Source organism: Rana temporaria, chromosome 3 (genome assembly GCF_905171775.1).
Source record: "Rana temporaria chromosome 3, aRanTem1.1, whole genome shotgun sequence".
NCBI lineage: Eukaryota > Metazoa > Chordata > Amphibia > Anura > Ranidae > Rana > Rana temporaria.
Genome location: NC_053491.1, coordinates 420921017 through 420936401, shown reverse-complemented (window position 1 = coordinate 420936401; position 15385 = coordinate 420921017). Strand labels below are relative to the sequence as shown.

Below are 15385 nucleotides of genomic sequence, written 5' to 3'. Positions count from 1 at the left end.
AGCCCGGGCGGTGACGTCAATACCCACAGCTGAGGCTCCCGAAAGTGGGAACAGGATACCTGTGAAAGACAGGTATCCTGTCCCCCCCGAAAGGTGCCAAATGTGGCACCTGAGAGAGGGGGAGGAGGAGTACAACTCTGCTTTAATGTTCAGCTTTAATGATAGCTGATAAGGAAACGCAACATTAAAAGAAACTGGAAACAGCAAAAAACCTAGGCCAGTTATTACATTTTAAATGTTTAAATCAGCCCTGGAAAAATGTTGTGCATTTACCCTAATCGAAGTGTCAGGGGAAGGTGTAGCAGCTGCTCCTACGGAAGCACGGCCTCTTGACAGGGGAAGTGCTCTTCCAAGCACTCGCTCATCCTCTGGGGCAGGCGGTCTTACCCCAAAAGTCTTATGCAAGGGGGAGCCCCTGAATGGGTGTCTGGTAGGGTCCATTCTGAAAAACAAAAACATCATGCATCACTTCTCACGCAGTTATGAATTCTGGGCATTGCAGTGACAAGATAACAGACAAGACACAAATATTGCCCTACTATTTAAATGGATACCAATACAGTGAGGAAAAAAAGTATTTGATCCCCTGCTGATTTTGTACATTTGCCCACTGACAAAAAAGTGATCCCTCTATAATTTTAATGGTAGGTTTATTCAATAGTCAGAGACAAAACAAAAAAATCCAGAAAAAACAAATGTCAAAAAAAGTTATACATTGATTTTCATTTAACTGAGTAAAAATAAATAATTTGATCGCCTATCAGCAAGATTTATGGCTCCCAGGGGATTAGGAACAATCCCTTAAAGGGAGTGCTCCTAATCTCAGCTTGTTGCCTGTATAAAAGACACCTGTCCACAGCAGAAATCAATCAGATTCCAATCTCTCCACCAAGAGTTGTCCAAGGATGTCAGAGACAAGATTTTAAACCTACACAAGACCGTAATGAGCTACAAGACCATCGCCAAGCAGCTTGGTGAGAGGGTGACAACAGGAAGAAACACAAAATAATGGTCAATCTCCCTAGGTCTGGGTCTCCATGCAAGATCTCACCTCATGGAATTTCACAAATCGGGAGAATGGTGAGGAATAAGCCCAGAACTACACATGAAAATCTCGTCGTTGATCTCAAGGCAGCTGGGACCATAGTCATCAAGAAAACACTAGGTAACACCAGGGCTGTGGAGTCGGTAGATAAATGTTCCGACTCCTCAGTTTTATGTACTTCCGACTCCCCGACTCCTCTGTATTAATATGCGAATGTATTTTATACATTCCTTGAGGGAAAGAAACGCAACCTACCACAGGACTACTGGCTGGGAAGCCAACAGTCTACTGTATTGCACAGTTTAAGCAAAAGACAAAACACAATGAAAACAAAGTTTTTTTTTTTTTTTTTTTTTTATCAATCAATCAAGTGGCTGGATAGTAGCAGCAGGCATAAACATCAGGAACAGGATCTTTACCAGTTCAAAAATACAAACCACATTATTTGGTTGTTTTAGAACAAAAACAAAGCTTATCTATAATGAACCAAAAACAAAATCTGTAAAACCTAGAAATGGTTTATATTAATCTTGAAATGTAGTTATAGACTTAGCAAATGCAAATCAATTCAATGTAGAGTTCTAAGGAAGAGAATTGCCTCTGCCAGATCCTCTTTCATAGAGGCTCTTAAGTCAGGGGTTGACAAATTTGCTTGGAATCTAGGAGCCAGGTAAAAAAGTTAGGAGCCAGAAAACGCGCCCCGTCCCGACGAGCTTGCGCGCAGAAGCGAACACATACGTGAGCAGCGCCCGCATATGTAAACTGTGTTCAAACCACACGTGAGGTATCGCTGCGATTGGTAGAGCGAGAGCAATAATTCTAGCCCTAGACCTCCTCTGTAACTCAAAACATGCAACCTGTAGATTTTTTTTAAACGTCGCCTATGAAGATTTTAAAGGGTAAAAGTTTGTCGGCATTCCACGAGCGGACGCAATTTTGAAGCGTGACATGTTGAATTTACTCGGCGTAACATTATCTTTCATAATATCTTTCATAATATAAAAAAAAAAAATGGGGATAACTTTACTGGTGTCTTATTTTTTAATGAAAAAAAAGTGTCATTTTTTCACAAAAAAAGTGCGCTTGTAAGACCGCTGCGCAAATACGGCGTGACAGAAAGTATTGCAACGATCGCCATTTTATTCTCTAGGGTGTTAGGATAAAAAATATATATAATGTTTGGGGGTTCCAATTAGAGGGAAGAAGATGGCAGTGAAAATAGTGAAAAACAACATTAGAATTGCTGTTTAACTTGTAATGCTTAACTTGTAATACCAACGGCCACCACCAGATGGCGCCAGCTCACATCTGGTGGTAATAACTTGTAATACCAACGGCTCACCACCAGATGGCCCCAGCTCAAAAAAAAAAAAAAAATTTTTTTTTTTTTTGCCCCCTTCCAATTCAAGTCGCCAGGACCCTATTTCTAGTCGCCATGGCGACCTGGCGCCCGGGATTTGTCGAGCCCTGTCTTAAGTCAGACTTTATTATTTTTAGGGCTGAAAATAATCTTAGAGGGGTAGTTGGGCTGCTACTTTCTCCTTTGTGTGCTTATCTGCTGCTGAAGATAGGGCAGTGGGAGGATCCAGGAAGGGGCATTTATTCTAAAACATGATTTTCCTAGGAGAATCCCATAGTCATGTTTAAAGTTTAAGCTAACAATCGGAGTTTACAAGTTTTTATAGCCTTAGCTTTTCCAATGGTTTACAGCTTCAGTCTTGAACTATTGTAAAATTATTAGTACTACAGCGCTAATTAAATATCAAATTATAGAGCATTAACAAAATTACCAAATAATAAACGCAGCAAAAAAGTGATGTAGGTCAAACAAAATAGTGCAATGTATATATAAATTAATTTGCGCTGAATATTAACTTAGAAAATGCAAATCGTGCTGATAAGTGATTTAAAAGAAACTATCAAGTGTCAAATTAATAGACAAAAAGATACAAATAAAGTCCAATTGCATAAATATACACCAGTGGTTTTCAATGAAACAACACCCAGATCAGTGTGATGATTAAAGGAAGGTGTGATGTGATCTCAATCAACCTGCTCCTGCTTCACAAGTAGAAACGCCTCTTCCACATTAACCACAGCTCATGGAAAACAAAAGAGAGAAACTCTCATAGCGCAGCTGAGTGTTAAACAATACAAAGAGGATAGATGGTCTCTAGCAATGGCACACTCACGAATCCACCGATTAAAAGCCGCATATAGCAACAATACACCGATCCTTCATTAAGCCGCTCAGCTCATATGATGTTTCCTCTCCTCATTCGAATCCTAGATCGAATCCTAGATCCGTCCCGCTCGTAACTCCTCCCCCACGCGTTACGTCAATAGTCACTTGACTTAGTCATGGGTCACTCAAGTCTTGAACTATTGGCCCTCCATTCCCCTCACTTATACAAGTGTCTCACTCTCTAGTCCTGCAAAAAACATATTTATTTAATCCCTTATCAGTGAGAGGCTAGGTTACACATGGACGCTGCGTTCCCTGTAAAAGCAGAACACAACACTATGGAAAGTATAAGTATTGCAGCTCCTAATTGTGCGTTGCGTGCCATATAGTGAAGCACATGAAAAGCATGCTTCTTCACGGTCACTTAACGTGTTTGTTTTGCGGTTACGTGAGGCACTGCATGCATTGGTCTTTATTCTTACAGTAGAGAAGTCATTAATTATAACTTTTTGTGAATTGGGACATTTAAACTTGCTTTTTTTTTTTAAATTCCAATCTAAATTTAGTAGGAGTCGGAGTCGGTGCATTGTTTGCCGACTCCAGGTACCCAAAATTTCCCCCGACTCCGACTCCTCGACTCCGACTCCACAGCCCTGGGTAACACACTATGCTGTGAAGGACTAAAATCCTGCAGAGCCTGAAAGGTCTCCCTGTTTAAGAAAACACATCTACAGGCCCATCTGAAGTTTGCTTATGAACATTTAAATGATTCAGAGGAGCACTGGGTGAAAGTTTGATCAGATGAGACCAAAATCTAGCTCTTTGGCATCAACTCAACGTGTTTGGAGGAGGAGGAGGAATGTTGCCTATGACCCAAAGAACACCATCCCCATCGTCAAATAGAGGTGGAAACATTATTGTAACGGAATGACCCGGGACAAACAGAGACTTTGGAAGGATGAGGGGTACTCCTGTGCCAGCGTCATTAATAACTCTTAGGCCTCGTACACACGACAGAGTTTCTCGGCAGAATTCACCGAGAAACTCGGTCAAAACCCGGATTCTGCCGAGAAACTCTGTCGTCTGTACAGTTTTGGCTCGATGGAGCCGCCGAGGAACTCAACGAGAAAATAGAGAACATGTTCTCTATTTTCTCGTTGTCCGCGTTGTTCTATGGGAGAAGGCGGCCCGCCGAGCTCCTCGGCAGCTTCATCCCAAAAATCGACAAGGAACTCGACGTGCCAAGCACGTCGAGTTCCTCTGTCGTGTGTACGGGGCCTTATGTCTAGGGTCACCTTATGTCCGATAGGGCCATAGGGTGACTGAGAAATTATATCCTAAATTACAGGACAGGGGACATTACCGATGGCTCATATTGCAGGAGATTGCAAAGTGTTGGTTTATTCTGTGACTCATCTCTCTGTGTAGACTGTTGACATGCTAATTGAGTCTGGTCCAGGATCTCTAATTATGTATGCTAAATACTGTTTTGTGTGTGGAATGGAACTTGTCAAGCTGTATGCGGAGACAGAACGTCTGTCTAAAGATATGGTTTGAGGGGAATGCATTGTGTGATGGTGTTTTGTTTGAATTTTGTTAATGAAGGAATGTGACTTCTCAGGTGGAGTGATTAGATCATGATAATTATAGCCCGGCACCGAGATGTCTGGAATGTTTAGCAATTAGCCATCTGAAGGTGTATTGAAGCCCCCCCAGGGTGTGATGTGTGGGTGGAGAGTGATTGTTCCTTTCATGCTTAAACTGTATATAAACTTGAGAGCTAGCCATTAAAGTTGTCTTGCATTTGAAACCAGAACACAGAGCTGTGTGTCTGGGGGGAATTCTTATGGGTCGTGTTCGTTTGCCTGATTGTGGAGTGCCGATAAGCTGTCGTAGTTGATGGAAGGTCGTAAACGGTGGTGACCGTTACAATTATGTTTTGGGGGTCTTAGCAGCAAGGGGACAGGAAGACTTTACCGCTTCAAAAGGGAGAATGGATGTAGTTATAGGCTTAGCAAATGCAAATCAATTCAATGTAGAGTTCTAAGGAAGAGAATTGCCTCTGCCAGATCCTCTTTCATAGAGGCTCTTAAGTCAGACTTTATTATTTTTAGGGCTGAAAATAATCTTTCGACACCGACTTGGGTGGGTGGCATTGCAGTAACTATTCTGGCCACATCACTAACGATCTCTGGATAAACAAGGATGGCTTCTTCAACAGTAAGTTTTGATGAGCGATCATACTTTTCAACTTCTTTTAGTGCTTTATAAAACTCCTGTTGGAATTTTTTTATTTGGACACTTACTGGTTCTCTAACATGCGTTCCCTGTAAAAGCAGAACACAACACTATGGAAAGTATAAGTATTGCAGCTCCTAATTGTGCGTTGCGTGCCATATAGTGAAGCACATGAAAAGCATGCTTCTTCACGGTCACTTAACGTGTTCGTTTTGCGGTTACGTGAGGCACTGCATGCATTGGTCTTTATTCTTACAGTAGAGAAGTCATTAATTATAACCTTTTGTGAATTGGGACATTTAAACTTGCTTTTTTTTTTTTTTATTACAATCTAAATTTAGTAGGAGTCGGAGTCGGTGCATTGTTTGCCGACTCCAGGTACCCAAAATTTTCCTCCGACTCCTCGACTCCGACTCCACAGCCCTGGGTGGGTGGGGTCTCCCCCAGGGTTCTGTGCTGGGACCAATCCTGTTTAATTTATTCAGAAACGACCTGGAGGATGGGCTTAACAGTTCATTCTCTGTATTTATGGACAATACCAAGCTAAGCAGGGCAGTAACTTCTCTTCAGGATGTGGAAACCTTGTAAAAAGATCTGAACAAATTAATGGGGTGGGAAACTACATGGCAAATGAGGTTCAAAGAAGAAAAATTTAAAATAATGCATTTGGGGGGCAAAAATATGAATGCAATCTATACACTGGGGGGGGGACCTCTGGGGGAATCTAGGATGCAAACAGGACCTTGGGGTCCTAGTAAAAAGTAGATGATAGGCTCACCAATGGAATGCAATGCCAAGCTGCTACTAACAAAGCAAACAGAATATTGGCATGCATTAAAATCCCTTTTCTCTGAAGTTCATTGATAGATGCAGCACTTAAAATCTTGACCTTAGGGTTATATCGCCACCTTCAAGAGAGTACTAGGCAGAACATGTAAAAACAGCAAAACTGCCCAGGGGGCGGTCCTACTGTCTATAACCCCTCACACTTCATCCAGCAGCTCAGTTCATCAAAAAGCAGTACAAACAGAAAAGGAGGGGTGGGTGCCGTGTCCGCCAATGAACTTCAGAGAAAAGGATTTTATGGCGAGTACAAAAATCCTATTTTCTCTTTCGTTCATTGACAGGCACAGGTACAGGCACTTTAAATCTTGACCTTAGGGACGTCACCAAGCAGTGTAAAAAAAAAAAAAAAAAAAAGGAGGGGTGGGAACAACAAGCAAAAAACTCCACCCAAACAGCCAGAGCTCCTCAACGGAGGAGTTGCAACCTTAAACAGCCGCCTGTAAAACCTTGCGGTCGAAGGAAACATCCGCAGATGCACCCACATCAACCTTGTAAAATTTTGTGAAAGTGTGAACGGACGACCAGGTCACCGCCTTACACACCTGAGAAACCGACGCTTGATGTCAGAAAGCTCAGGAGGCCCCAATTTCCCTGGTCGAATGTGCCGTGACAGGAAAGGGAGGCGCCCACCCCTTTAAAGCATAAGCCTGGATCACGATCGGTCTAATCCACCGAGAAATGGTGGCCGACGAGACTGCCATGCCCTTCTTTGGACCAGTTAACACAAACCGTGAAACGTAGGAATGCAAAGCAACCTCTTTAGGATGCGACAGCCGAGGACACAAGGATGGCATAATGTCCTCATTTAGATGAAAATCCAAAACAACCTTGTTGTAATATGTTGGCCGATTTATGTGGGATATTTATATATATATATATATATAAAGTATTGTTATGTACAAGTCCAAAATTGACCAGGCCAGATTTCAGTTGATATTTGGTACCTGTTAAAAAAATTACATGTTACACATCAAAAGAGGCTTGTCGATTGTCAATATGCAAAGGTCCAGGATAAGTCTATTTTACACATCAAAAGACGATTGTCAATAGGCAAAGAGACAGGATGTGTCTATTTTACACATTAAACCTGTACTCAGGTCACATATTACACATATCAAAAGGAGTTAGGGGCCAAACAAGATTTACTACGCATATGAGATGGGCCGAGATAATGACCGATGTGCTCAGGGCACCTTTGTATCTGTAATCTAATTACACATGTAAGAGGAAGCTTGCTAGTATGCAAGAATGCAAAATTAGGAATATGTGATGATTGAAGCAGTCTCCGGCTGGGGTCATTATCTGTCACTCTGAAAGACCGGATGTAGATCAAAGACGGCCAATCAAATTGCTCAGCTATTCAGTGGATAGGGAATATAATTCTGGAGGTCAATCTTGTTACTCAGAATATTCTCTGTATATTCTCTGAATATGGCACAGGTCTAGAACTGATCTAGTCAAATGGGACTTTGAATTACTCTGTTGGATTTGTATCATCTGTGGAATTTGGACTTTATTCTGTATTGGAAGTCAAATAAATGCACTCTGGAGAGCCTGGTGTGTTGTTGCGGAACATAATTTATAGTCATTATACGAACTCCTAAATATCAATTATCTAACCGGATAACACTATATATGATGTCACTACAAACCTTAGGAAGAAACGAAGGCTGGGAGGTAGGGTAGGGAGATTTGCAAGACAAGGCCGCCAACTTAGAAACCCTCCTGGAAGATGTTATAGCCACCAGAAAGGTTACATTCTGAGCGAGTGACAATAGGGGGATCTCCCTAATGTCTTCAACTGGCGGTTTCTGAAGTACCGAGAGCAACAGATTCAAATCCCATGCAGCGGTGGTCGAACCGGAGGGGCCACATGTCGAACCCCCTGCACAAACGTAGTCACCAATGAATGAGCCGCCAAGGGACGCTGAAAAAAAAAAAAAAAAAAGACAGCCAAGGCAAAAGACAGCCATGGCTGATATCTGCCCCTTAATGGTGCTTAAAGGGGTTGTAAAGGTTTGTTTTTTATTTTCTAAATAGGTTACTTTAAGCTAGTGCATTGTTGGTTCACATACCTTTTCCTTTGATTTCCCATCTAAATGTTTTTTTTCTTTGTCTGAATTTCTCACTTCCTGTTCCTCCTCGATAAGGTCTTCAGTAAGCTGTTCTAAATGACTTTCCACCGCTCGGATGATGGTGGAAAGCTTACTGAGGAGAAACAGGAAGTGAGAAATTCAAACAAAGAAAAAAAACATTTAGAAGGGAAATCAAACAAAAAAGTAAGTGAACCAACAATGCACTAGCTTAAAGGAACCTATTTAAAAAATAAAAGACAAACCTTTACAACCCCTTTGAGGCAAGTTTCTGATCCACTCCCCGCTGCAAAAACAGAACCCTGGAAATCAAATACGGACGCCACCCCATTTCCTCACAGAGATGTAGGCCCTTCATGTGCGATGATAGATCTTCTGAGAATATGACTTCCGCGCCCTCATCATAGTGGAGATTACAGAATCCGGAGGAGACCTGGGTCCCTTAGCACCTGACTTTCAACAGCCACGCCGTTAAAGCCAGCGACTGTAAAGCAGGATGAAGTATAGGGCCTTGCGACAGAAGGTCCTCTCGAATCGGCAGTCGCCACCATTCGTACTATGTCGGTGTACCAGAGGCGCCAAGGACAATCTGGGGCAATCAGAAACACCGGAATCCGCCCCCCTAGAGTATCTACTTTGCGAAGCAGACGTGGGGAGAAGTTTTATCGGGAGAAAGGCAAAAATCTGCCGATAATGCCCCCACGGAGCCACCAATGCGTCCGCCCAGGGATCTTTGGACCTGGCCACAAACCTCAGTACCTTCCGATTGAGTCAAGAAGCCAGGAGATCCACATCCGGCGTGCCCCATCTTAGGCAAAGGAGAAAAAAAAACGGATGTAGTGACCATTCCCCTTGGTCCAGCATCTGATGACTTGGGTAATCTGCCTGCCAGTTTTCTACGCCCGGAATGTACACAGCCGATAGAGCCGGCACGCGCCTCTCTGCCCACTTCAGGATGTGAGAGACCTCCAATGCTGCAGCCAAGCTTCTTGTTCCTCCTTGATGGTTGACATACGCCACCGCTGTGGTGTTGTCCGACTGGATCCTGACCGGACGTCCCTAAAGCCTCAGTGACCATGTGGAGAGGCACAATGAAGGAAAAACGTTCTGGACAGCCGCACTCCAAAAATAAATTGCTTTTATTTTAAATAAAAAAAAAAAAAAACACACAAAAAGCATGCCACAGCAAACGGGGTAAAAAACTGACGCGTTTCAAAACAAACTTTAGTGCTTATTCATAGCTTATCATGTGGAGAGGCACAGTCTGATCGCCCGGAGTTCCAACACATTGATCGGCAGACAGGATTCCTCTTGCGTCCATTGACCCTGCGTCGCCTGAACACCCCAGACACCCCTCAGCCGGTAAGGCTGGCGTCCGTTGTGATCACCGTCTGAAAACAAAGGAACGGCTTCCTGGACTGAAGGGTCAGAGATCTCAGCCACCATACCAGGGAAGCCCTGACTAGCTGACTCACCCGGATTTGACAATCCAGGGACAACGGAGACTTGTCCCATTAGGACAGGATTTCCTTCTGCAAGACACGAGTTTGGAATTGAGCATACGGTACCGCCTCGAAGGTGGCCACCACGAGACCCAGGACTCGCATGCAGAAGCGTAGTGTCGACCACCTGCGGGATACCAACTGCTTCACTGCTGAATGAAGAGTCTGCAACTTTTCCAAGGGGAGGTAAACTCTCGCCTCGGAGGAGTCCAGAATTAGGCCCAGGTACTCCAGGCGCTGAGTCAGCACCAACACTGATTTCTGTAGGTTCAATACCCAACCCAACACTTGAAGAGACTGACTGGCGATCGCCACATCCTCCTCTAATTCCGAGCCCGAATCGGCTCTGAGCAGGAGGTTGTCCAAGTAGCCCACGATAGCAATTGCTCACTGTCTCAGCAAGGCCAGAATCGGAGCGAACACCTTTGTGAAAACGCTTGGTGCCGATGCCAGGACAAACGGGAGAGCCACAAACTGGTAGTTGTTTTTCCCTGACTGCAAAGTGCAGAAACCTCTGATGCCTGGAATATATGGGTACATGCAAGTATGCGTCCTTGATGTCCAAGGATGCCAGAAAATCCCTCGGACGGAGTGCAGCGACCACCAAGCGAACTGATTCCATCCTGAACTTTCGTACCCTCACAAAGGTGTTGAGGGCCTTGAGATCCAGTATTGGACGGACCCCGTCCTTTTTTGGGACTACAAACAGATTGGAGTAGAATCCCTGAAACCTTTCCGGCAGTGGCACAGGAACTATTACCCTGCGCCTCAGCAGGTCCTGCACTGCCCCCAACAGGGCGTTGAGCCGGAAGAAGATGAAGGTTTGAGTGGACAAGAAAGAAACTATCTTGTACCCTGATGAAATGACTTCGCAAACCCACTGGTCAGAAAGCAGGGAGGTCCATCGAGCCCAAGAGACGGTCGGGGGCAAACCTTTATGCCGTCGTAGATTTGTTCGCTTGCGAATCAAGGGACACTTTTGTCCTTCAGCTGGTCCCTTGTCAGCCTGGGAACGCTTACCTGCGGGCTCAGACTGACGAAAAAAACGCTTCTGAACAGAAAAGGAGGGCCCTGGCCTACGGTGTGGCTCCTTACCTTTTCTGGTTTGTAGGAGCAGTGTGCTCTTACCCCCAGTGGCATTCTTAATAATGTCATCCAGCGAGGCTCCAAATAGCCTCTTTCCCTGGAAGGGCAAGTCCTCCAGAGCCTTCTTGGAAATCTTGTCGGCGGACCAGCATATTAGCTAAATCAGGCGACGTAGTACCACAGCAGATACTGAGGCTCTGGAAAGCAAGGGAACTGTAGCCAAGGCTGCATCGCAGACAAAGTTAAGGCCGGGTACTAACTGTTCGGCCAATTCCACACAGATCGGGGAAGCCCGTTGCTTCTCCAACTCACGAGGCAACAATTTTGCCCACTCAGTAAGAGTCTGTGACACAAGGGCAGCAGCCAATACTGGTTACAATGCTGACCCCAGCATGGTGAACATGGATCGGGCCACCGCTTCGGACCTCCTGTCAGTAGGGTCCTTGAATGCAGGGGTCGCCTCTACTGGAATTGTGGTGAACCTGTTCAACCTGGACACCGGGGGGGGGGGGTCTACAACCGGGGCAGATACCCTTTTGAGGAATGCCTTTTGAAAAAATGGGCAACGGACGGCCATACGTTTTGGGACCTCAAAGGTCCTCTGCGGTCGTTCCCATTCCTTGTCTATAAACTTATCAAAATAAGTCACATAAGGAAACACCTTAGCAGTGCGGGTCGACTTGCGGGACCCAAAAACGGACCGACACCTCAGTAGACGCCCCAGCCACATCCTCCAATTTGAGAGTTTCCTGCACTGCAGTGATAAGTGCTCCAACAAGCGCCTTCTCTTGCGCTGACCCGGACACGGAGTCTTCGTCACTAACCAAAGGGCACTGGTCCGCATTCTCCGACACATCAGAACAGGGGCCCTGTGCCACAGCCAGGCCTGAGTCTGAATCAGAGCTTTCCACAGAAGATGGTGAGGGCGCTTTTTACCCCCCTTACGCCCACACATCCAGCACTCCAGGACCGCCGACAAAGCGTCCACAGGTACCGCAAGTGCTGGGGCACCAGTTGCCATCACAGGAATTTTTGGGGAAGAAGCGCCAGCCTCTAACGCCATGCTGACCTTGCTCACCTGACAGCCACACAGGGACTAAGTCAAGGTACACTAAAAAGCCCACCCTCCCTGCTGCTACCGACCGAGGGATATATCCCAGAGGAACTCACCGCCCTGACGCGTGCACTGCTCAGTGCTGCGGTCTGCTCTATTTCCCTGCACAGTGTGTGCCTGTCTAATGTGATCTGTGTCGTTCGCACTGTTCAGAATGACCATATTCAGCGCTAGAGGCCAAAACTAGTACTAGACCTACAACAAGATGGCCACCGCTCGCCTCATGAAAAAGAGCGCAAGCTAAAAGAAAATGGCCGCCAGCTGTATTAGCAAAATGGCGCCGGCGCGATACTTGGGCAAAGGAAAGGCCGCACAAATGCAGGGCCTCCGAGGAGGCCCCCCAAATAGTAGACCACCCCACCAAAAGCGGACCCCACAGAGCACGCAGCCCCCAGTCAGGACCCGGAGCCCCCCCAGGAAACAGCAGACCCAGCAATGCATGGGGAGGACGGAAAGGGAGAGAGGAATAAGGACAAGAGACCTCCAAATCTATCACCCCATGAATGCCCAACTGCTCCATCCTGCCAGGACAGGAGGAACTGTACTTACCCGTCCTGCGGGCACTGCTGGATTCGTTCCTGACAGACCCACCACCGAGCAGTATGGTGGCTGTCGGCCATGGCCCACTGTGACACGGACAATAGTAGCCTGGTCATATGTGAGCTCCGGAGCATATAGCTCACTGGCCACCCCTGGAGCAATGGGGTATGTCGTGGCAGACCCTGCGCGTAGCTAAAGGTCTGCTCATGCTCGATGGCCGGATTGGGGAGACTACAGCGATCTATTTTATCCAGCCTGTCACACCAGCCGGCAGTTGATAGTAGATCTCAGGATCAAAAAAAATATATATAAAAAAATTAAAATCAATAAAACATCCCCAAGCAGTGTCAAAAAACGAGGGGTGGGAACAGTATCAGTAAAAACAAACAACTTCACCCCAAACAAGCAAAGCTCCTCAACGGAGGAGGTGCAACTTTAAACAGCCGTCTGCAAAACCTTGTGGTCGAAGGAAGCATCAGAAGATGCACTCACATCAACCTTGTAAAATTTGGAAAAAGTGGGAACGGACGACCAACTCGCCACCTTGCATACCTGTGAGACAGACGCTTGATGTCGGAAAGTCCAGGAAGCACCAATTGCCCTGGTCGAATGTGTCGTGACCGGAAAGGGGGGCGCCCGCCCCTTAAGAGCATAAGCCTGTATGACGGTCTGCCTGATCCACCAAGAGATGGTGGCCGACGAAACCGCCAGGCCCTTTTGTGGACCAGATACCGACACAAAAATTAAGTCAGACCTCCAAAACTGAGCCGTAGCAGACAGGTACACCCGCAAAGCGCGTACCACGTCCAAAGTATGTAGCGCAACCTCCTTAGGATGCGCCGACCGAGGACACAAGGATGGAAGTACAATTTCCTCGTTAAGGAGAAAGGCCGAAACCATCTTCGGAAGAAAGGAAGGTTGCGGGCGCAACACCGCCTTATTCTTATGGAGGACCAAGTATGGTGACCTGCAAGACAAGGCCGCCAACTCAGAAACACATCTGACAGAAGTAATGGCCACCAAAAAGGCCACCTTCTGAGATAGCGTCAAGACAGGAATCTCTTGTTTTCAAAGAGGGTCCTGAAGAACCGAGAGCACCAGATTCAAATCCGATGGAGAAAGAGGTGGTTTAAGAGGGGGAAGTATATGACGAACCCCCTGCACAAAGGTACCCGCCAGAGAATGGGCCGCCAAAGGCCACTGAAAGAACAAAGCCAAGGCTGAAATCTGTCCCTTAATGGTGCTTAAGGCAAGTTTCTGATCCACTCCACGCTGTAAAAACAGCAGGACCCTAGAAACCGAATACGCCTGTGGACGCCAACCCATCTCTTCACACAAAGATGTAGGCCTTCCAGGTGCGATGGTAGATCTTCCTGGAAGAAGAGCCATGCCGTTAAAGCCAGCGACTTTAAACCAGGATGAAGTATGGGACCTTGAGACAGAAGGTCCTCCTGCATTGGCAGCCGCCAGGGTGTATCCGCCACCAGGCATACGAGATCGGCGTACCAAGGACGCCGGGGCCAATCAGGAGCGATTAGAATCATTGGTAGCCCTTCGGCCTCCACTATGCGGAGCAGCCGGGGAAGCAACTTCCATGGAGGAAAGGCATAAATTAGCTGATACTGACCCCACAGGGCGACTGTGACGCGTCTGCCCAGGGATCTCTAGACCTGGCCACGAACCTCGACACTTTGCGGTTCAGGTGAGAGGCCAGGAGATCCATGTCCGATGTGCCCCACCTCCTGCAAAGGAGTTGAAACACCTCCGGATGCAATGACCATTCTCCCTAATCCAGCATCTGGCGACTCAGGTAGTCTGCCTGCCTGTTTTCTACGCCCGGAATTAGGGGTGCAATGGATCGTCACCGATCCGTGATCCGAACAGGTCACCCCGTTCGGATCGGCACACCACGCGATCCGCGGAGCGCTCCGAAGCCTTGGCCGTAGAAAAGTCCCCGGCTTCGGCCTAGCTCCGGAGCGGCGGCCATCTTGCTCCACCCCAACCAATCACAGAGCTTGAAGGGGAAAAGTGAGTGCCGCTGTGAAGGACGGGGACTCAGTGTTCTTTACTAGTGTGGGGGCAATGTTGGAGTGGTCTGAAACAGTGATGGTGATGACGAGTGGGGGACAATTGTGGACATTACAGTGCAAGTACAGTGAGTTGGATGTTGGACTGGCTATTATATTTCAGTGATTACTAGTGGGGGCAATGTTAAACTGGCTATTATTACAGTGTTTACTAGTGTGGGGGCAATGTTGGACTGGAACAGTGATGGTGATGACGAGTGGGGGACAATGGTGGACATTACAGTAACGAGTGGGGGGCAATAGTGGACATTACCATATAGAGCCATTGGCCCAGCTAGAGCCCAGACTTGAATCCGACTTTTTTTCATAAATAAATTTTTTTTTTTTTGCTGATCCGAAAATTATCCGATCCGTGACTCCTGATCCCGGGGATCAATCAGATCCGTGAGTTTTTTGATCCGTTGCACCCCTACCCGGAATGTAGACGGCACGCTTCTTTTAGCCCACCGCAGGATTTGAGCGACCTCAGAAGCTGCAGCCGAGCGTGTTCCCCCCTGATGGTTGACATAAGCCACCATCGTGGCATTGTCCGACTGGATCCTGATTGGGTGACCTTGCAACCTCCTCGACCACGAGGAGAGGCATAGCCTGATCTCCCGAAGTTCCAGGACATTGATCGGCAGACGGGATTCTCATAGACTAGAGTCCA

General features: G+C 46.5%; 1 protein-coding gene across 1 annotated transcript in view; it reads right to left on the bottom strand.

Moving 5' to 3' along the window:
* Window positions 1-15385, bottom strand: part of PIWIL2 (piwi like RNA-mediated gene silencing 2) — a 426915-nt gene that overhangs the window by 402668 nt on the left and 8862 nt on the right. Inside the window, 1 exon segment of the mRNA XM_040346159.1 lies at window positions 274-442. Coding sequence (XP_040202093.1) covers window positions 274-441 — 168 coding nt within the window. The 5' untranslated portion in view covers window position 442.